This window comes from Xenopus laevis, chromosome 1S, assembly GCF_017654675.1.
Source record: "Xenopus laevis strain J_2021 chromosome 1S, Xenopus_laevis_v10.1, whole genome shotgun sequence".
NCBI classification, from domain to species: domain Eukaryota; kingdom Metazoa; phylum Chordata; class Amphibia; order Anura; family Pipidae; genus Xenopus; species Xenopus laevis.
The window spans coordinates 154,609,655-154,633,834 of record NC_054372.1 but is presented as its reverse complement, the minus strand read 5'-3'; the positions used below and the strand labels follow the sequence as shown (position 1 = coordinate 154,633,834).

The window sequence follows — 24,180 nt, the reverse complement described above, 5'->3', positions numbered from 1 at the left end:
GAATAAAACATACAATGTTGCCAAAATTATCGTGGACTCAAATGCCATTTCACTGTAGCCTTAAGTCGCTTTGAAGCAAGATCAAGTAGTTCCCTTCTATCGTCACATTAGCTAGGGATCTTAATAGAACATTCAGTTGTCAGTGCAGCTCGTATTAGGTTTTGCAAACAACCTTTCCTCTCTCAAACTAACTGAGGTCTCAAATTGCCAGTCAAATGACCATGAGCATTGAAAGACAGCACAAACAGAAAGTACCTGCTTTCACAATCATAAGCATAAAAATTGGAGGAGTTTTGAACATACAGATTACATAGAAAATATAAGCAATACAACTGATACAAGAGGTTACAAAAAGGCCCTGCTTATAAAAGCTTACAATGTCTGCCTGATCCTTAAAGGAACAGTAACACCAAAAAATAAAAGTGTTTTAAAGGAATGTCCTGCCCTGCACTGGTAAAAATTGTGTGTTTGCTTCAGAAACTCTACAAAGTTATATAAACAAGCTGCTGTGTAGCCATGGGGGCAGCCATTCAGGCACAGGATACACAGTAGATAACAGATAAGTTCTGAAGAACCCCATTGTATACCACAGAGCTTATCTGTTATCTGCTGTGTATCCTGTAACTTTTCTCCCTCTTCAGCTCTAAATGGCTGCCCCCATGGCTACACAGCAGCTTGTTTATATAAGCTATAGCAGAGTTTGAGAAACAAATACCCCAGTTGTACCAGTGCAGGGCAACATAACATTATATTTTCATTACTTTAAACACTTTCATGTTTTGGTGTTACTGTTCCTTTAAAGGCTTTCAAAGGGAGCCACATACTGGTGAAATTACATTATGGAATCCCTCCTTGGAAAAACTTGTGCTTACTTCTTGTTTTCCTGATGGACAACTGAAAGGTTTCCTGAATTTAGCCCCCCCTGCAACCTGGCTGCATTGTGAAGAACTGACTGATTGCACGTGAGCTACAGTTACACAGGATACCAAAAGCAATCCATTTTCCCTTTGGTCTTCCTTGCTCATCTTGCTCCATGCTTTACCTGTGGTTGTTTATCCAGAACATGCTGTCTACTGAGAATTTTGAGATATATTGGCCTTTATCAGATATATAAAAATCACAGCAGTCTCTCTGGAGTCTATAGTGTGGAAGCCATCTTGCATTAAAAATTATAACTGCTAATAGGGCTACAATTCCCATTTGTCCCTTCAGCTCTGTCTTTACTGCCCAACTCCAATGCTATTTTTGGTAGCATCATTTATCTGTCTGACAAAGAGGGGATACAAATATTTTAAAGGAGAATCAAAGCTTACTTTTTTCCATGTACATTCCCTTAGTTAGGGTGATGGCACAATGGGTGTGCAGCCGGCTTCTCTCCACCTATATAGGCTTTGATCTGCACCTATATGCTTCTGTGTGTAGCTGCATGACAGGCACTAGTTTGCCTGAGCAGAGATGCATGCTTTCATGTTTTTGAGCTGATCTCTGCCTAGCTGCATTCAGTCTGAGAAGTGTAAAGTGCTTCAAATTTCTGCAATAAAATGAGATAAAGGCATTTCCATAAAAAGTTTGCGTACTTCTTCCCTATACAGTCCAGAAGTGTAAAGGAGCAGATCCGCTTCTCACTGTTGCCTGCAAAATGCAATCAATGTGCAGTGCAGATATTACTGCTAGGGAACGAGGAAGGATTCTACAATCGCAGTGCTAGTGGCATTTTTAGTAGAAGTTGGTAATGTTAACTTTTTTAGCTTAACTGCTCTAGGAATTCAAGTGGGGGCGTGTGCTTTAAATTTGTATATTACACACAAAAAGTATTGAGCAGGCTTTGCTTCTGCTTTAAAACCTTGTATTTTTAAATGCAATAAACATCTACTCAATGTTTATTATATCAATTTGTATATTTGATGCTGTAGGACCAAAAACTGAAATTCAAAAACTTGATGTGAAAATGTTCAGCAATGGTTCACATGTAAATGAGACAGTCTAAAAGCAAATGCAGATGTAAACAAAAATCGTTTTTGCAAGGAATGGAGCTAAAAAAAAAAGTAAAAGTATAAAAAGTTCAAAGTTGTTTTTATTTATTTCTATTCACTGTACAGACAAAATATAACAGATGATAAAACAACATGAGCATTTAGTCATGAAAACATTTATTGGAAAGCAATAGCACAACATACAAAAGGATTACAGAGTATAATACAAGTTACACATGCAAATTGGAGTACTGCAATAACCTGAGAAGGTTTGGTATTACTCCAAACTTAACTATCTCACATAATACTGTACTGTACTTTCAAGAGCACAGGAACCATTGATGGAACCAAAGCCATATCTGCATACCTATTAAAACTAAAGGTGTTATTTGTTACTGGTCTAATTCCATTTTGCCATTGCTCGAAAAGGGTAAGCAGACAACAGTGTGACTTGGGTTAATAAATGAAGTGGTTTGTCTATAAAACATCAAAATAGATTTTATACTGCAGATCTTACCATATTTAACGGGTTATAAAACAGAATGCAATGTGCAAAGTGTAACCTTTTTTGCAACATTTAAATGACCCCTTAAATATGACAAGAACTGTAAAAATCTATTTTGATATTTTATGATCAGTAAGACTGAACATTAAACCTGATTATGTGAGTAAATCTTTAAAGGAGAAGGAAAGCTTCCAAAGCAGTTTACTGCCAATAGATTAGCCACAATAGTGCAATCTATAACACTATATTTATTCATATACAGAATGCTTTACCATACCTGAGTAAACAGCTCTAGAAACTCTCTCTGTTTGTTTAGGATAGACGCTGCCGTATTAGCTTGGTGTGATATCAATTCCTGTCTGAATCTCTCCCTGCTCACTTATAGCTCTGGGGTCAGATTACAGCAGGGAGGGGGAGAGGAGCAAATTGAGCATGCTCAAGCCCTAGCCCTGGAGGTTAAACCTGAAAACAGGAAGTCTGATACAGAAGCCCACGTGTATACAATAGAAGGAAAGAAATGCTGTGTTTCTATTGACAGAGGACTCAGAGCAGCATTACTTTGAGGATTTACTGTATTTATATAGACCTTTCTTATAAAGCTTACTTAATTTCCTTATCCTTTAAAAGCCACTGCACATGGCAGTCCTTGCCTTTTAAAAATGTAATGGGCTAATTCAAAGTTTAAACTGGGGAATCCATAATATCAAAATTTTCCTGACAATCAGGTTTTTAAAGAATTTACAGTTATCAAAGCTGATACTTGTGTCAGTTTGTCAGAATAAAATAAAAAAATCCCATGGGTATTACGGCAGTGCGCTACCCATTTGAATCCTGACTCTAAAACACATACTGCACACAAAGAGAAAAGATTTTACTAGCAACTTTTGTGTGGATCAATTAGTCAGAAAGGTTTTACTGAGCAGTAAAATTTTCTGACCTGATAAATTGCCTGTTGATTATTTTTGTCTGAGCACATGGCATCTCCTTTTACAGTAACATGGTGTAGCAGCGACACCTTGTGGCATCCTCCGATATCTGCCAGGCTGCACCAGCACAAGGACTCTGGCCCCTGACCAGCCCCTCGGAAACCCTGTAGCTAAAACCCCAACCATGTGGACCAGACCAGAGAGGAATTAACCCTACAGGTCCCAACATTTGTTTTTGCTTACCATCATTATTCACTTATTGAATACTAAAGAGAATACTAAAGAGAACTGGGACATGCACATGTAAAGAACATGAAAATTCTCTTACAATTGGTACTAAAAAGTCTATGCAACAAAAGCCCTGACTCTATGATCTGAATTCTATTTTAATAAAGTTATAGGATTTAGGTATAAATTAACATAAACAAATGTAAAAAATCTTTTAAGAAAAGGATAACTTTATTTTATTAGAATACAGTCTGATAATTCAGAATACTGATGTAGCAGTTAGGGCAGTGTCGGACTGGCCCACCGGGATACCAGGAAAACTCCCGGGGAGCCCAGGTGTCAGTGGGCCCTACTGCTGCTAAACATTTGGCCTATTTCATGGTCATTTCCTATTTCTATGAGAACAAAAAGGCTAAATAGATGGAATAATAGATTATAGTATGTAAAGAAAAGAGAACAGAGGTTGAGTGAGGAGAGGAAGAATAATAGTATTGAGAGTGGGCCCCTGGTCTAAGGTTTTTGGGTGGGCCCCTGGTGTCCCAATCCGACACTGAGTTAGGGAACATTCAACTTAAAAATCTCTGGTTGAATTGGACAATTAAAAAGTTATTCTAGACTTGTTATGTCATCCCCTTTGTACATAGTATAAACAAACTTAGGAATACTTTAAAAACATGAAATAAAAGTTTTATAAAAAAAACAACAACTGTAAAAAGCATTCTGCCTCATTCTTGTTTTACCTTCTGTTGGGAATAGGCACAATAATTTGTGTGCAGCTGCCCCATTCTTTCACAGCTTCTATCATTCCTTCCAAAAAAGGCCACAAGGACAACTGGGCTCCTCTTTTTGGGTAATAAATCATCCAGTAACAGTTAACACCCAAATAGGGTTGCCACCTTTTTGACCCAAACAGTTCAGTTTCTCTAAGGACTATTTGGGTCTTAACTTTCTGTTCGGTTTTTAACCTTTGCGAAGCCTGTACAATACTCTGGCCAATAAATGAAAAACATTGAAATACTGAGATACTCACTTTAGTGAGTATTGGCTTAGTTATTGCCAAGTGCATTTACTTTTTTATTATTACAGAAACAAAAAAAAAGCAAATCAATCAAAAATAAGAAATTGTTTTTCTAAATTATTAGAATTGCTGTATTTCAGAGTTTTCTGGAAAACATATTTCTGTATAATAGATCCCATACCTGTAATTAAAATATTGGGCTTACTCAGGCAGAATATAGATAGAGATACAGTGTGGTTTTGAACTGGATTTCAAAACTTTCTGTCCATTCAAAACTTTGTATGCCCACCCCAACATCACTACCACACCCCCAATGTTATCTGCCCCACCCACTTTGTCCTGGCAAAGGTGTATAACGCTACACCCAAATCATATATTCCATAAACATATATATATACACACACAGGGGAAGGAACCTACCTGTGTCAATAGCTGTCATAGGGAGTACAGGAACTATCGCTTAGCTCTATACAGATACAAGGGACAAAATTAAGTCTCACAAACATGTAATTTTACCCTAAATAACTGGTCAAATAATACCCGCACCCATCATTTAATAGTCATACACCCACACTCATGGAATCCAGTCTCAAGGGTTCAAATCCGCTAAATAATTCCTAAACCCTCCCTCACTAACATATTTAACAGAGTCTCTAACCCGACCTCAAAGTTCTGTCACTGCGTCCGGCCCTTTCTGAGGAATACGGGAATACTTTTGGATGGCGGGGGAAGCAATGGGTTCAGGAAAAGAATAGACAATTGGGTGACTGGTTGAAGGTAGGGTTGCCACCTTTTCTGGAAAAAAAAACCGGCCTTCCTATGTCTTTATGGTTTTTCCCTATAAATAACATTGGCATCAAGCAACATTTTTACTGGCCAGGCTGGTAAAACACCGGCCAGGTGGCAACCATAGGTGAAGGGGTTAAAGACAAGTGACTTCCGAAGAGAGTAGGCATGTCTGAAATGGCAAAAGTATGTGCCATTGGTTGTCACATTAGCCCCTTGGCATTAAATCACGAATGGTACAGAAGAGAATTGAGAGGCAGAATTGTCAACTGCTCACGTGATATATTCTCCTTTTCTCCAGCGTTTCGCTTTGCTACCTCAAAGCTCTTGCACTTATTTAGCTTTTGGGGCAAGTCCTTACCAGGCAAAGCTCTGCAGTCGCACAGACAGTCGCAGTCCTTTAAAGATATCAGACGGTAGTGTGTACAAAGTGTATGGAGTCAGCTCTGAGGCACGAACCTTGCTGTGAATTGAGTGAGAGGAGCACGGGATTCCTGGAGAGGGGTAGTGACACGTTGCTTGAGGGGAGTTATTAGTCCCAGGGATTTCCTGATTGTCACTGCCCTGTTGTGTGCCACACCGGCCCCTGCTCCCAGGCACATTCCATTGTTTCATTGGAGACACAGGAGCTGAACTGTAAAATCAGAGCTGTTACATGTTAACCCAGTTGTCACATTGCACCAGTGCACAAACCTATGGCAACCAGATCTTTGCTTTCAATTCTATGACAACCAGTCGGATCTTTGCTTTCAATTTCAACCTGGCAATAGACTGAGTTTAAAAATGGCTGATTAGTTGCTGTGAGCAACTGCACTTGTGATATTCATCACATAAATTAGTAATTGTGCCCTGACAGACAATTTGTTAGCACTGTCCGCTGAACTTGGCAACACATGTCCTTGTAATGCATGGTTTTTATGCCTCACAAGAATCACTGAAACCCTGACTCTGGCCTGGCACCGAGCAAGATTGTTTCTTACATACCAAATGTGCCCAACTAGATTGCATCAGTGTTGCGAGGAGCATCGTACAATGCCACTTCTCTTTCAGGACAGTAGTGAAGGAGAGGGGTGAGGAGAATGAGCCATATAAAAAAGCAGAAAAAGAAACCAGGAGATAATGGCCAATGGGGGGGTGTTAAGGGAGAGGATAGGATGAGAGGTGTAGGGGATTAAATGGTCCATAAAGAGGGGGAGAATAGCATTTAAGGAATAGTGAAAGGGTACAGTAGAGGTGAAGAGAAGGAAAGCAGATGATCAGTAAATAAAAAATTTATGGAAAATACACTTTTTCTTCTTGAAGAGGGGAGAACTAGAATCCTGGAGAAGAAAACACGGAAATGTTGGAAGGTAAGGCAAGTTAAGTGATATTTCCTTTTTCAGAAGTCCTGAGGGGGGACGTCGGTTTCCAAGTTTCAACCTAGTTTCTGCCAAGAGTATTCCTATTGAAATGTGCAATGAATCCTCAGTCATTCAAAAGCTGTCCATAGATGCAAAGATCCAATCGTTCGAGGACTTCCCCATCTCCCGACCTGCCACTAATCATTCCGATCAAATAAAGTAGTAAAAGAACAGATCAGCCGATGTTCTGCCCCTGACAGCAATTGTACGAAAGTTATTTCCAACAATAGCTAGTGACAGTCTCCCACTGAAAATTGCACGATCGGCAATACACACAGAGATATTATCGGCAGCCGACAGAAATCTTTTAACCTGTCGACCAAACGACCGATCTCCGCCGGACGAAAAATGTTGGGACTCTCCACACACGATCTGAAAATCTTATGAATCGAGGATTTGTACGATTGGATCTTTGCGTCTATGGCCAGCTTTAGGGCTAAACTCCACAAGCGCTTTTTTAGGATGGTGTCAAATCGACAGAATCTAAAATGTCGGATGTAGTCACATGGGTCAATATATGATGGGACTGATTGTAGGTGTTGCATGCAGGATCAGCTAAAATCTGACCCACAAAATAAGATGAAAAGTGCACGTGGAGTTTTCAAAATCACTGGGAATTTATGCGTTGCACCAAGTTTACTATTTGAGGTAGGACAGTTTTTTGAAGTATTGCAAATTTTTTGAAGTATTATATAATGTAAAATTATCTGTAAAGTGTAACATACTGGCGCTCAATACATATAGGATAACAAGAATTATAATCTTGGCAAGCTTATCTTCCATTCCTATTGCTACACTTAGGGGCCGATTCACTAAAGGTCGAATATAAAGGGTCAATTAACCCTCGATATTCGACTAGGAACTAAAATCCTTCGACTTCGAAAATCAAAGTCGAAGGATTTAGTGCAGATAGTTTGATCAAACGATAATTCCTTCGATCGAACGATTAAATCCTTCGAATCGAACGATTCGAAGGATTTAAATCCAACGATCGAATGAATATCCTTTGATCAAAAAAAGTTAGCCAAGCCTATGGGGACCTTTCGTTCGACCTATCGAATGGTCGAATAGTCGAACGATTTTTACTTCGAATCCTTCGATAGTCGTAGTCGAAGGTCGAAGTAGCCCATTCGATGGTCGAAGTAGCCCAAAAAAAAACTTCGAAATTCGAAGTTTCTTAACTTCGAATCCTTCACTCGAAGTTAGTGAATCGGCCCCTTAGACACCATTCCTGCAGGGACTGCAAATGGCCACTAGCTTTAGTTACTTGTGCTCTGGGCCGACAGATTTTTTGCTTCACACAAAGGAAAACTAAAGGATGGTTAAAATTAAAGTGCAGATTTCAGTGCAGCATTCTGCTGTAGCAGAGATGCATTTTGAAAAAACATGTTTTCCCATGACAGTATCCCTTAAAGTTCCACCCAACTGGCATTAAGCTGAGCTAAAGACCTTGTCCACCTCCAGTGCTCCACCGCCCCCCCCCCCCCCCAGGGGCTAAACCCATGCTTTGTTGACAACTGCTTTTGGTATGCTAAAAAAGAATGTAAATTAATCCTATTTGTTTATTATATATCCCCTATACAAAAATGGGTAGGCTTGCAAAGCTCAACATGTTTATATCGAATTTAAACAGACACATTGTATTTTACAATATAATCTTTATTTATTCATTTGAATTTACATAAAACTATAGAAGACAATAAAAAGATTATTATAATCTGACTTTCCTTAAGTATCACACAATGGATGTGTTTGTACGCTTACTCATGTCCATTTATTTAAAATGACACTACTCCCAAATGCATGTATATTTCACTTGGAGAACTATGTGCTATTCGGTTACTAGTTGCCGCTTATAACATACAATATAGCAACATTTTCAGATTTCTTGTGCTCTTACTGAGTAGGTTATGTTATTTGCTTTACAGAAATGTATTGTAACTAAGGTTGCCACCTTTTCTGGAAAAAAATACCAGCCTTGCTATATTCTGGCCATTTTTCCCTATTAATAACATTGGCATCAAGCATCATTTTTACCAGCCAGGTGGCAATCCTAATTGTAGCCCTTTTTGAAAACATTAAAATGTAGCAGTTATACTAAGGGATAGGTGTAAATTTATGAAATTAGCTTTTCATTTAATAATTTGTGATGGACGGCAGATAATTAATCTTTTACTGAGGTAGATAAAAACGAAATTGGGCCAATGATTCATCGGGTGATTTTGGGCACTTTGCAGGCTGCATTTTTTTCTTTGCAAAAAGTGGCCATTTACATCATAACTTTTAAGTGGTGATTTACCTTTAAGGTAACTTTTATTATGTTATAGAATAGCCAATTCTAAGCAACTTTTCAATTGTTTTTCATTTTTTTTTATATATATAGTTTTATAGTTATTTGCCTTTTTCTTTTGACTCTTTGCAGCTTTCAAATGGGCGTCGCTGACTCCCTTCTAAAAAACAAATGCTCTGTAAGGCTATAAATGTATTGTTATTGTTACTTTTTATTACTGATCCTTCTATTCAGGCCTCTCCTATTCATATTCCAGTCTCTTATTTAATTTTGACCCAGCAACCAAATTGTTTAAGATGCAAATTGAAGAGCTGCTGAATAAAAAGCTAAATAACTCAAAAACCTATAATAATGAAAACCGATTGCAAATTGTCTTAGAATATCACTCTCTACATCATACTAAAAGTTATCTCAAAGGTGAACAACCCCTTTAAGTTCTAGTGATCAAAATATGAGGGTTGCCAGGAATTTGTTTGGGATCCTCACTACTCGATCTGGTGCATATTTTTGGGCAACAATTGCAGCAATCCTGCACATTTTGTGACAGCATGTGTCAGCTGTGTATGGGGTACACTCCATTGTTATAATTGGATTGAAAACTACACCAATCCCCAGCATTCTGCATTCTAATGCATTTATCTACAATCAAAACCCCTGGTATACCTGATCTAATTAACCTAAAAACTGGGGCAGGTATTATTTCTGTTATGTGCTGGGAACACATTCATGAGCTTCTGTCTTTCATTGTGAATCATTAATAAGTCACTATTGTAATTATTTTAAAATGAAATGCTAATTTGTAAAGGTCTGTTTTGCAGTATTCGGTACAGATTTCTGAAAGATTGAATAGGTTTTCTTAGCAGATCGTTTCTAGTGACAAATTTCCCTACAATTTAGTCCAAAACCTGCAAATCTTGACATAATAGACCATGTACAATTTGGACAAATAATCATTGCATTTTTATGTACACAGATTTGACTGATCTACAACAGCTGGATTGAATGAATAAAAGCAGGTAGCACACAAGTTTTTTCACCTTCTGCATATTTCAGTCTGGAGAGGGGCCCAAAACCGCCCATTACTCCCCTTCATATTCTAGAAAATGCAAGACAGTGGCAGTACTGTTGTTTTTCAAATATAAATACAAATCCCTGACCAAAATACTTAAGCAAATCAGTAGCTAATCTGTCTGGCTAGTAAGCACTCATCCCCATTCTGTCCCTACTTATATAGCTATGGGAAACTCATAAATTGGGCGCTCAGTACAAAGTACTTAACTCAACAAAAGCAAAAAATGGTCTATGATCAAAATAAGCATCTTACCTTTGGAACTGTCCCGTTCATGCATTGTCTAATAGCAATTAAAAATAGTGCAAATAAAAAGTAAAAATTCACATTCATATATCCCATGACTGGCAGGGTAAGCTTAAAGAACGTGGCAAAACTTGATTTAGGCATCATATGGGGCAAACTGTTCAGGAAATAGAAGACTGACAGTTTGTTAGACATGAAACTAAAAATGTGAGACTGGGATTGGTTTTATGCCTCCCTCCTGCTTTATCACTTCCTGTCCCATCTCTTGCTTTGTAACTCTGGTTTTAATTATCACTATAAATTCAGCTACAAAGAGATATACAGTATATTCTTTATATTTCTGACAGCATCATGCATAACTGTTATTGCTATCCTTCCAGTAAAACAAGAATAAACTATTGAGATGTATCAAGCACCTTCCAAAGCCTTCACTTTAGATGATGTTACCAATATCGAATTGTTTGAGAACTTACTACTGGTGATCTGGAATCCATCCTGCTCTGATGTATACTTTAAGGGACAGATTTATCAAGGGTCAAATTGAAAATTCAAATACGAATTGAACATTTTTTATGGTCAAAACTGTCAAATTCGACTAGGGAATTATTCAAATTCCATTCAAGTTTTTAAAAATTCGAATTTTATTTTGAGATTTATAATACTCTGGCTCTTTAAGAACTTGAATTCTAATATTCGCCACCTAAAACCTGCCAAATTGCTGTTTAAGTCAATGGGAGAGGTCCAGGGATCAATTTGGAGATGTCTGCAGCCTTCCTGACATTCAAGTTTGTTTCAGAGAAAAAAACTCGAATCGAGTTTGATCGATTCAGCTTCTGTTTCTCTTCATTCTGTCTTCATGCAGCAGTTGGGTGTCAGATATTCATTGACAGTTAGATCCAAGATATCTTATAGGGGTAGGCTTCTTTCCTAGATTATTATCTAGGAGCTCAATCAAATAACTGATTCCAATACAAACAAAATCTAAGAAAATAACTGCCTTTTGCACAAATCCTGCATGTAGAGAGACAGGATGTCTGGCTATTTTAATAGAGTGAACTCAAATACATCTTCTAGGCTAAAGAATCCACTCTATAAGATATAGTGGATCTAACTGTCAATTAATATCTGACACTGACTCTTGCATGAATACAGAATAAAGAGAAACAGAAGCTGAGAGAGGGATAGGGAAGATAAACTTGATTGTTTCAGAAGTGGTACAGAATTTTTAAATGTATTTAGAACGTTTATTTTTTCAATATGCTGAAGCTTATATTACATTTTTATTTTCGCAATAGTTCCCTTTTAAATAACCCAAGCAAAGCTCTGAATGGTTGCCATTCAGTAATAGCACTGGAGCAATTTTGTACCTTTGTAAGTAAATAGTAATTGTGTTTTTTATTAATAAATATCCATTGCATGGTGTTTTTTTTACTACTGAATTGTTAAAACCTACACTGTACTAAACCTTTTAATCAATTCTACAACGTCAAATGGACAATGATCAGTATTGCAGCAGAACCAATACCAAAATGTGTTAGTCCTCTGAAGAACCAGAGTCATCTAAAAGATACTAGTGCTAGATTATACCGTTTCTTGAAAGAAACACTAAGTCACAGATGCCTTCTAGACCAGTGATTTCCCTGTCTTGTTTATCTCATTAGTATTGTGCTTTGGCAGCCATATTTATATTGGGGCCTAAAAAAATCAGCTTCTACTTTGGCATCTCTGGAGACTGAGTTCACTGAGTTTTTGTATGTTTTTTTGTAGCACAAAGACGTTTCCAATAAGCAAAGTGTTCACAGTTATGATACATAAACATTCCTGCCAAGGTAAGGCCTATTCCCATGTAGCTAAGTACAGTCAGATGACTTCCGAAGAGGACACGAGACAACACCAGGTTCCCAACAATATTTAAATTTCCAAGCACATGTATGGTAACCGCAGATGTAAATGTGATGACGCAGAAGCTGGCCAGGTTGTACAAAACGGATCCTACGCAGCTCAGAAGGATGAAAAGCCAAAGTCTGTTATCACAATCAGGTGGGACCTCCCATATCACTCCACTCTCCAACACTATGGCAGCTAGAAACAGAATACAGAAGCTGGGGATGGACATTAGGTATAGAAGTGTTACAGAGTGAATTTTCTCTTCCTTCAGAAGTGAACCTGAAAAAGAGAAAAACATATTTAGAATTATGCTTGGTTATAAGAATGGGTTTGATTTTGTCACCTATTGTGATCTTAAAACAGGTCACTTATTCCCTGTCTCTTGTGGTCATGTCACAAGTGTTTTCTTCACTGGCAAATCAGCTTCCTTCTACCCCAAAATCACTGTTCATTGACAGGCAGGGCACTAGCCGGTCAGTGCAAAGACAGGGTCGATTTTGGAGCATGAGTAATTTCACATTTCTGAAAATGCTGAAATCCACATGTTGGTGTTCTACATGGCCAGTACTGTGAGGCAGAAGAAAACTGAGAGAGTGTTTTGCGCAACCTCTAGGCTACAATTTTTTGAGTAGCCCACAGTTTACTTTGTTTGTTGAAGACATGTAAATGAGCTGTGCATATAAATAAACAGAACATCGGGATATGGTACTAAACCATTAGCTTCAGTTTATAACACTGGATATGGGGGGAGTATGCAGGATTTGTTTGCCCCCCTCCATGGATGTGCAAAATTATTTTTTCAGAGTGTATTACTTTGTTCCTAGCATTGTGTTCTGAAACCCTTTCAGGAAATAAACACCTTTAAACACCTTTAAATAAAAAGCTACTGCTGAAAGACAAAATAGTACAGTAGTAGTAGTACAGTAGTAGGCTTTATTCACACATTCTGCCGTAGGATTGAGCCTTTCCCTTGGTTCAGCTAGTAACTACAGTTTTCTGCTTTTTAATACCAATTCAGCACAAAGGGGTTATTTTGGTAGTCTAGACATAACCAAAGTCAGGATTTGACCTCTGTAAGAATATTGTCACACAGGGTTGAAAAATGCAGATTGAGACTCAGCCCCTACTCTGCATTCTGACCCTTATTTTGCTTGGAATCATTGCATCAGCTTGTGGATGATTTTGGCACTCAAACACATTTTGGCGCAGAAATCTGCTGCCTGTGCCTGCACCCAAGCTGGTTACAGGTGCAAGCAAGTTCAGTGGCAGAATGCAGAGTAGGGGCTGATTCTCAGCCTTGATTTTTCAGCAGGTTGAGTTTCAGCCCGTTTGGCATGATTCTCATCATTAGCTTGCACTGACAAGGAGAAAACTATTACCTTTTGTCATGGGAAAAAACATTTTTTTCAAAATGAATCAGTTAATAGCGCTGCTCCAGCAGAATTCTGCACTGAAATCCATTTCTCAAAAGAGCAAACAGATTTTTTTATATTCAATTTTGAAATCTGACATGGGGCTAGACATTTTGTCAATTTCCCAGCTGCCCCTGGTCATGTGACTTGTGCCTGCACTTTAGGAGAGAAATGCTTTCTGGCAGGGTGCTGTTTTTCCTTCTCAATGTAACTGAATGTGTCTCAGTGGGACATGGGTTTTTACTATTGAGTGTTGTTCTTAGATCTACCAGGCAGCTGTTATCTTGTGTTAGTGAGCTGCTATCTGGTTACCTTCCCATTGTTCTTTTGTTTGGCTGCTGGGGGGAAAAGGGAGGGGGTGATATCACTCCAACTTGCAGTACAGCAGTAAAGAGTGATTGAAGTTTATCAGAGCACAAGTCACATGACTTGGGGCAGCTGGGAAATTGACAATATGTCTAGCCCATGTCAGATTTCAAAATTGAATATAAAAAAATCTGTTTGCTCTTTTGAGAAATGGATTTCAGTGCAGAATTCTGCTGGAGCAGCACTATTAACTGATTCATTTTGAAAAAAAATGTTTTTCCCATGACAGTATCCCTTTAAACTCCTTTACGTTGTGTAATAATAGACTAACTCCCAGCATGCACCAACAGTCAGGATATCAGGGGATTCTGTGAGTTTAATATGGGAACCCTTTAGAGTCCAAAGGGCAAATTTGCTCTGCCATGCTATAAAATTAGTCCTAAAAAAGTCCAGCATGCACTAAAAACAATAAAAGAATTGTATTTTTTTTTTACAATCAATGTAACATGGGTGACTAAGTACTGGGTGACAGATGTTCTCCCAACAATAAAAAAGATTTAGTGAGCACTGGCACCACAGCTACAAGTCTTATAGGCAATTAAAGTTTGACTTTATTATTCAGGAATTTTTATTCCTCTACAATGTGACTTTACACTGGGCTGAACAAATTATTTTCATAATTTAATGTACACAGAATGTTCCTTACAAAAACGAATGTGCCCCTAGAAATGTAAGATAGGAAAACTCAGCCTGAAGTTATGCCAGCCAGGGCCAGCGTTCTAGGATGATAACATGTCATTGAAATATGATATGAGTGGAGACAATTGAATCATGTTTAACCAATCAATGTAATGATGGGATTTTTAGGTTGATAAATACCCTTCTCATTATGGGTATTCTCTTTATTCAATATAAATGTAACTTATTGGGTACATAGAACGTGCCATCTTTGCATATTTACTTTTAGTCATAACAAAGAAGTTTCCATAATGCTGACCATGAAAAGCAAAATATGTAAGAAGTGATACATTTTAATATAATGTACTGTACTAACTGTTTACATAGCAGGTAACATAAGGGGGATTATTTATCAAAATCCTAATTCATCTCACTTCTTTTGAAAAGCCACTCCGACATTTCCCCCCTATTTATCAATTAAATAAAAAAAATAATTGATTAAAATTTTCCAGAAAAATCCTTGTGAGAGAAAAGTCTTGATAAGATTGTAAAAAAAATCAGAATCCGCAACTTTTTCCGATTCGGCGAGCGCCGAAGATTTGCGGCCAGCCGACCAGCTGAAAATGCGGAAATGCCGAACAGCCAAACTCCCGAAGTGGCGAAATGACCCAAAGCCACAAAAATAGCTGAAGCCGAACTCCCAAAGTGGTAAAAAGACCCGAAGTCACGAAAACAGCCGAAATTGAAGTCCTGAAGCAGGGAAAAGACCCAAAGTCACGAAAACAGCCGAAATTGAAGTCCTGAAGCAGCGAAAAGACCCAAAGTCACGAAAACAGACGAAATTTAAGTCCTGAAGCAGCGAAAAGACCCGAAGTCACGAAAACAGCCAAAATTGAAGTCCTGAAGCAGCGAAAGGACCCGAAGTCACAGAAACAGCTGAAATCTAAGTCCTGAAGCAGCGAAAAGACTCAAAGTCACGAAAACAGCCGAAATCTAAGTCCTGAAGCCATGAGTTCAATTCTACTGAACACCACTTTGTGTTTTTTTTTTTTGTTTTAATCCCCTGGCCACCAATGTATTATTTTATTATTCTATAAGTCCCTGCCATTTTTTTTAACTTGTAAGGGGGGCCTTGGCACCAATGCTTTTTAAAAAAAAAACTTTTATGGGGGGGGCCTGGCGCCAGTGTTTTTTTTTTAAACTTATAAGGGGGCCCTGACCATTAATAGCTTTTTATAACTTGTGTGTGTGGAGGGTTACTTTTTTAGCGTTGATGTCTGTGTGGTCTTTTAACTGTGATGTGGTTATTCGGGCTTTTAATGCCGTCGGGTTTAATAAATAACAAAAAATTTGGGTTCTTTTCTATAAAAAATTTGTGGTCTTCCCCTTTAAAACTCCAACCAGAAGAAATCGGTCTTTAATAAATAACTCTCAAGGTGCGTAGAATACGTAGAATATGTAGAATACGTAGAATACAGTGGTTTAGGTTCTCACACTTGAAGATAGCATAGTCCCTTCACTAAGACAATCTCAAATTTACCTTAATGATATAATCATTTTTTTTCTAAATATTCTGTGCATGTTATGTTCCACTGGTTTAAAGTTTACAACCACAGGAATATGATCCGACGAAGCAAGACTGTATCAACTAGCCAAGATCAAAATCAAACTTGCCTGATCAATATCTACCTGATTTTGACCAGATATTGGTCAAGAGGGAACCATACATGACCAAATAAGCTGCCGAATTGGTCTAAAGCTTCATTTGGCAACTCAAATCTTCCTGTGTATGGTCACCATTACACCAGGTGAATGACCAAAGTCCCATGAAAAAGAGAGGAGTTAATAAAACATAAGCATTATGAGTGACCTGACCTTATCACTTATTTGGTTTTCTGCTTGAAGTGATTTCAATGGTACGTTATCCAAAAGGTTGCAACTAGATCTTTATGGTATTCTACGGCTATTCTACTGAATCTTTCACGCAGGATTCGGGGGTTCAGCCAAATCCAAAATAGTGGATTCAGTGCACCCCTAATTTTAACTACTATATAGAATACACAACACTACAATGTAGCTGAGAGTAAATACTGACATCACGTTGTATTAATAAACTCAGAGATGACATTCATACACATTTTTGGTTAATCTATTATAAGACTTTACTTACTTTGTTGTATAGATTTCAGTCCCCTGAGAAAAGTTGAAGCAAAAAGGTAGAAGCAGCCGGTCTGGTCAAACTGCACCTCTCCAATAATGCTAAAACAGGCCCCCAGGCAAATGGGTACCATGGCAGTGTACTTGAGTGTGTTGTGTCTGGTGCCCAGAAATACTTTGGAAAGGGCCAGTGTGAAGATAGGTGTTGTGGTATAAATCATCTGTGCAAAAGAGAGCTGGACACAGCTTAGACCAAGGTTTCCGAAGGCAATGCTGGAGCAGAAAGTTAGACTCAAAAGGAATACTTTAAATCTGGCATTAGCATTCAGTGGTACTTCTTCTTCTGCCTTTAAGTTCAGCAAGCCAAACCTTATCAATGGATAGTCCAGCAGAATAGCAGTAAGCATATGGAAAGACGACAGCAGTAAGGGGTATTTGAAGTTGTACACTGCAAATATCCATTTGTTCAGGCTAGATATGGTTGTGCCAGTTACTAACCAGAGGACTACCGATGCTATAATGTATATTGTGGGTGCTCTTTTATCATTCCGTGGTATGACCACCTTAGGCTCAAGGACAGAAGCAGAGGCTGCTCCATCATTAGGTTCCATGACAACCTCATCTTTACGGCTTGGTGCCACACACATTGGTTGTTCAGGTAATCCTGTAGCGACAAGGCAAGCGTCCTTCTCTACTGTAGACACACATTTCAGGATGAATAATAGGAGTGCGTGGTGACCTTCAAATAAAGGTCAAGTTTCAGTTAGAATTTTAAAAAAAAAATCTTTTATAATGTGTCCTTTTATTGGTGTGTTTTATTAGTTCTTCGTCCTGAGGCGATTGTGCTATAAAAGTCAAAGAGCCATTGTTAGACTTCTGTTGTTTATTTCTGTCAACATACCCATAAAAAATCAGAAAGTTTATGGGTAATAATGCAACCCTTATTATAAACTACACGAATATTAAAGCAAAACTATAACCCCAAAATGAATACTCAAGCAACAGATATTTATATCAAACTCAGTGACGTATTAAAGAATATCACCAAACTGGTATATATATTAAAGTAAATATTGGCCTTTTACATCTCTTGCCTTGAACCACCATTTTGTGATGGTCTGTGTGCTGCCTCAGAGATCACCTGACCAGAAATACTACAGCTCTGACTGTAACAGGAAGAAGTGTGGAAGCAAAAGACACAACTCTGTCTGTTAATTGGCTCATGTGACCTAACATGGATGGTTTGTTTGTGTGCACCGTGAATCCTACGATCCCAGGGGGCGACCCTTATTTTTTAAAATGGCAATTTTCTATTTAGGATTATCCAATGGCACATACTACTAAAAAAGTATATTATAATAAAAAATGGTTTATTTATATGAAGCAGGGTTTTACATATGAGCTGTTTTATGCAATATATTTTGATAGAGACCTACATTGTTTGGGGGGGGGGTTATAGTTTTTCTTTAATCATTTTCTAAGGAGTTCCACTGACAAGAGAGCATTTATACAGGTCATGGAACTTCCCGGGTGACTTCCAATATCCTTGTATTGTACGACAGAGGGTGCAGCCTATTATATAAAATAGAAGTTTGAATGAGTCATGTGACATCACTAAAAAAACACCATAGCCATTGCTATAATCACATTGTTTGTAAGGAGGTTATTTATGGCTTCTGTGTATTGGAGTTAAACAATATATATGTGCAGCATTTTTGCTAAGAAATAAAGCATTCCTCTCACCTTGGTATAGTTCTGCAAATCACTGCCGTGGAGCCATTGTTCACCTTCACGTGTCCTCCTTTCAGACTGAAAGAGACAGGCTTTGCCAGGAATTCCTAGACTCATTTAGAAGGTAGTACAACACGTATCAATGGGCTTTATTATCCTTCCTCAGTCAAAGCTCAGGAGAGATCTGCAATCCCCGAGCAAGGCTGAATATGAAAGCAGCATCCCCTGATATTCCTCCTCCCATGCTGGGCTCCTAGCTAGAGAGAGAATTTTGCAGAGATGGAGCTGCACTGTGAGCTCATCAGATACTAAATAGAGAAAAAGGAAAACATACACTGCTGTTAGTCACTGCCCCATGGCAACCAACACGCACCGTGTACAATCTGTCTGTAGTCGTAATGGCAGGACACAGGCGTGCTGTCTGTGCTTCACTATGGGCAATGACAGGCTGTCACGTCAGATGGAGACAGAAAATAAAGGACTGGCACACCTCCCCTTCCTAGAACATCCCATTCCGTCAGCCTTCCAAATTTAGACCCCCACCCTGTTCTAGAAAAACTAAAAGTAAACAGCAGCTGGCACTGAGTGAGTTATAACTAGTGAACTGGCTTAGCTGTGTATCACACCGATATTGTTTTTACAGCATGAACACTTGTCATCCAAGGACAAAATAAGCAATTAAGTAGCAGGGTTAAAGGGGAACTTTGCCCATAGGTTGATTTAAATCTAAAGATAGATTGTTTTTCAAGTATTATGATCCTGTGCATCCCAGCATTAACACAGCTATGAGGTTACTGTGGTAATTGAATCTTAGGAAAGAGCAATATGAACTACAACTCCCAGAATAGTGCTTGTATACCAAAACATAGGTTGTTATCTTTAGAATGGGAAATTGTGTAAGTAGAGTTAGCAGTAATAGGGTTTATATAAAATGATATTTGCGAAATCTCGACATGGGGAGCACTTCTCTGAAAACAATCACTTGTGTTTCAAATTTTAAATCATAGAAATTTTTCCTTTTGCAAAGAAAGAATTTGCTTGCACTAAAAAGTGAAGGATAAGGGTGTGTTTACAGTATATACAAGAGTTAGCTGTGTGTTGCATGTCATACACATGTACTTTTAGAAAGGGTGTCGTCAGACTGGTTAATGCAGTTGTCATTCACATTTCCATAATTGTAATGACAAGGAAAAGGGAATGATGGTATCTGTAACTAAAGGTGGCCATACATGGGCAGATTAAAGCTGACGATATTGCCCTTTAGATTGATTTTTTTGCTTATCTGCCCCTGTGTGGTGGCTAACGATGGGTCTTCCCAATCGATATCAGGCCAAAAATCAGCCTGATATTGATCCGGTAGGTTTAATTTTTTTTACGATCGAGGACCTTATTGGGCAATTTTTTTTATTGTAATGCGATTGTTTGGCCCTAGGGCCGAATGATCAGATTAACCCGATATCGCCCTGCCTTTGGTGGGCATATCGGTTTACAGTGCCGGGCCACGCTGGGCAGGTGCCCTAGGCAAGCCGGGCAGTCGCGGTGCCGGCTTAGCGTGAGAATGCGCAAACTTGCTCTCGCGTGTGCATGCATGAATTTGCACTAGCGTGCGCATGCGCGAAATTGCGATATAGTGCACATGCGTGAATTGAAGTTCGCACGCATGCGCAGAAGCACAAAAAGTGAGAAGAAACACAGAGAGTCAGGCAGAGAAGGGAACAAGACTTGGGGTAGGCGACAGAGGAGGTACGTGCCTGGCGCCCTCCCAGCTTTGCACCCTAGGCACGTGCCTACTCTGCTTACCCCTAGTTCCGGCACTGTCGGTTTAATATCTGCTCTTTGGCAAACAAGCGGATCTTATCGTGTACGGCAAGGGATTCTGTCATGATTTTTATGATGTCGTTTTTATTTCTAAATTACACTGCTTACACTGCGAATAATTCACTCTACAATATAAAATGTAATTCCTGAACCAGCAGTGTATTTTTTGTGTGTGTAGGCAGCCATTTCAGTTCATTTTGCCTGGTCGTGTGCTTTCAGAAAGAGCCAGCACTTTAGGATGGAACTGCTTTCTGGCAGGCTGTTGTTTCTCATACTCAATGTAACTGAGTGTGTCACAATGGGATCTGGATTTTACTATTGAGTGCTGTTCTTAGATCTACCAGGCAGCTGTTATCTTGTGTTAGGGAGCTGTTATCTGGTTACCTTCCCATTGTTCTGTTGTTAGGCTGCTGTGGGGGGAGGGAGGGGGTGATATCACTCCAACTTGCAGTACAGCAGTAAAGAGTGACTGAAGTTTATCAGAGCACAAGTCACATGACTGGGGGCAGAGGGGAGCACAAGTCACATGACTGGGGGCAGAGGGGAACTGACAATATGTCTAGCCCCATGTCAGATTTCAAAATGAAATATAAAAAAATCTGTTCACTCTTCTGAGGAACAGATTTCAATTCAGAAGTCTGCTGGAGCAGCACTATTACCTGATGTGTTTTTTAAAAAAAAAAATTCCATGACAGTATCCCTTTAAGGAAGAGAGTCTGACCAACCCCCATTCTTTCCATATTGGTTCTAGTGTTACTATGGGCAGAAGCCAGCTTTTCAAGCAAACTGCTCACTGTTCCGTGATTGCTAAGGACATATTCCTTTGCTATGGAAAGTGTGAGCAGTTGGGAAGAATGTCTATTAGTGGTGATAAGTTGGAACTGCTATAAAAACACGTTTGCGGTGTCCTGTGTGATACAGACAGACTTGTAATCTTATGTCTGGGGAGTTGCTATGACAACGTTATGCGCTATGGAAAAGGCTGAGGAATTTAGAGAATCATTTTTAGTGGTGATGGGTGGGGAAAGGACCAGCTATAAAAATGAATTTGCTGTGTAGTGTGATAATACAAGAATAGGAGTTAACCCTACTGGTGCTGCAATTCACTGATTTTTTGTAAATCTGGCAGCTGCAATAATATTATAAGCCTGTGTCAAAGGGACATTCTATATAGTGAAAATGGTTGGAGGGCTTTAAATGACTTTTAACAAAAATCATACCAGGTAGGAGTATTTGATATAATAATGTTTTCTAAATATTCTTTTAAAGGCGCTAACTCAGGAATGCCCATACATTACTAATGTGGGGTCTTCTTTTAGTGATATTGTCCCATTATGATCTACATCCAAAATATCACTGTGTAACACATTCTGTTCCATAGAAAATATTACTTTGATTTATATTGATTTATAAGAGAACCTATATTACTATATTTAAAAAACCTTAACAGAAAACGGTAATTTAGTCAAGCTGTTTGTTGGCAGAATCTTCAGATCTACTGATCACCAACTAAAGGTCTACAGGTAGATCCTGATCTACCTTTTGGATACCCCTGCGGTAACTAATGGACGTGTAGCGCTATAATAAATTGAGCGCACCGTTCTCTGACTATGACCTCCACTCCCAATACTGTGCTCCAGATGAGACTTTAATTCTTAGGGAGTAAGCCCTCGCAAACGGGGTGGAGGCAGGGTGTAGTGTAACTGTAACTTTGTGCAGGGTGCAATAATTGGGTGCCAGTGGTTCTAATAACCAATGAAAATATTTATTGTACAAGAGCATTCACAATGGAGTGTACATACGGAGTAAATAGGATCATACATCAACAGTGGATAGGCATATACTCATAGCACCTTTGGTCAGTATCAGTCCCCACCAATGTTTAAGGTTTTTACTTAAAACATTACAAAGTAGAAATTTCATGAAACCCATGTTTTTGGAACAGTGAACCCAAGTCTTGGCCACCACAAAGTGCAACAGTTCTCAAACTGTGGGGCAAAAGCATTGTGGGTGGGTGACCAGCCAAATGGCAGTAAGGGTGAGATTGTATAGGGAAAATACACTGGTAAATTTTCATCACGCCAAGACAAAATACACCACAATTATATCACAATAATAACTAGACTATGCTTAGGGTTGTCAACTTTTCCTTTGCTGAAGGATGAAGGGTACTATATTGCTTTCTTCATCTTGCTATTTTATGCTACATTATTGGGTGAGTGAGAAGTGTGCACCGTTTGATTAGCACAGCCATATTTTATTATTGCAAGTCATGTTTCCTTGAGTGTCCTCTGCTAGACATGTGCATGGTTTGCAATTGGACATTTTTGTCCAGACCGCCAGGGTGACCGATAATTTCTTCTAATGGGTCCTTAAATTAGGGTATTGCGGAGTATGTAGATTCTCTGCTTCAGCCCTGTGTACAACAAATTGGCAGCTATTTAAGGGATACCAATGATTTTCTGAGTAGTATTGAATAGTATTGATTTGCAAATTTGTGAATCAGTTAAATGCAATTAATAGCCCAGTTAAGTTCACTCTAAAATATGATGTGGACAGTATAGAATTCCTGGATGTAAAAATATATAAAAATTATGGTAAACTGAATTTCTGTATTTATGTGAAACCCACTGACAGGAATACTATCTTGCATTATCACAGTAACCTCCCTAGGCACCTGTTAGATCTGCTACCAAAATCGCAGATGCTGAGGGTGGTATGCATTGACAGCAATTGGAACAAAAGAAAGTAAGATTTAACCATGATGGCCAATAGATTCTTGGAGAGAGGATATCCCTCTGCACTGCTACAAGATGTTATGGAATGGGCACTTGACTTGGATAGGGAAGAAATGGTACTTGAACAGGAATGTGTGAAAACAAATAAAGAACATACTGAGGATATGTACTATGTAAGAGGATATGGGGTAGCAGCAAGTTACAAGTGGCAGTGTGTATTGAAGCACTGGCCATTGGTCTCCAGTGATGAGACATAAGAAATGACATACATAATAAATTACCCCCCAGACCTAAATTTAGCTACAAGAAGGGTAGGAGTGTAGAAGAAAATTTAAGTCCATCAGACCAGGTAGCTAAATACACAAAACCCCTTAAATGCAGCTGTTGTGTAATGTGCAGCAGTCTGATTTAAGGCTCCAATTTCCCACACCTGCGCACTGGCAAAAAATATGTGATTAAGCAGCGAATGACATATATCAGAAAATGTCCCTGTGGCCTCATCTATTGTGGGAAAATCACACGACAGCTAAAGGAGCAGATTGGTATGCACAGGGCCAGTATTAGGGCCGCATTGGACCCAGACCAGAGAGAGAGAGAGAGAGAGAGAGGGCAGGGACAAGGGGAAGAAAAAACAGGATATTGCACAACAATTGGTGGCAAAACATTAGGCAGAAGACAGGCACAGTCCAGTAGCATTTAGATGCAGGCCGATTGAGCATGTTCCGATTAAAGCTCATGGTGGGGATTTCGATAAGGCTTTACTGCAAAGGGAAGTCTATTGGATTCACAATCTGGACTGTGTGGCACCAAAGGGGTTAAACAACCAATTGGTGTTAAGTTGCTTTTTAACCTAAAACAATCCAAAAAATGATCATTATGTATGGCCAAAAGTAGACAGAATAGGAAATGTTGACTAATCTATTGGTAAATGTGTTGCAATAATAATGAAAATAGGTACATTGATTGTAACAGTATTTAATGAGTGTGTATCTGTAGCTTCTGTTAACAAAAA

General features: G+C 38.8%; 1 protein-coding gene across 1 annotated transcript; it reads right to left on the bottom strand.

Moving 5' to 3' along the window:
- Positions 1-11,842: 11,842 nt before the first annotated feature.
- LOC108707185 (solute carrier family 35 member E4) lies at positions 11,843-19,316 on the bottom strand. Its single transcript, XM_018244254.2, has 3 exons — positions 18,625-19,316; positions 16,895-17,726; positions 11,843-12,607 (listed from the first exon to the last, which is right to left on the bottom strand). The coding sequence occupies exons 2-3, from the start codon at positions 17,526-17,528 to the stop codon at positions 12,180-12,182; spliced, it is 1,062 nt and encodes a 353-aa protein (XP_018099743.1). The 5' UTR covers positions 17,529-17,726; positions 18,625-19,316; the 3' UTR covers positions 11,843-12,179.
- Positions 19,317-24,180: the final 4,864 nt, after the last annotated feature.

Excerpts from the sequence above, each read along its gene's own strand:
- LOC108707185 (XM_018244254.2), bottom strand. The coding sequence starts at position 17,528 with ATGTGTGTGGCACCAAGCCGTAAAGATGAGGTTGTCATGGAACCTAAT. Across the intron at positions 12,608-16,894 it reads ACTGAAATCTATACAACAAA|GTTCACTTCTGAAGGAAGAG; the intron begins GTAAGTAAAGTC and ends TCTCTTTTTCAG.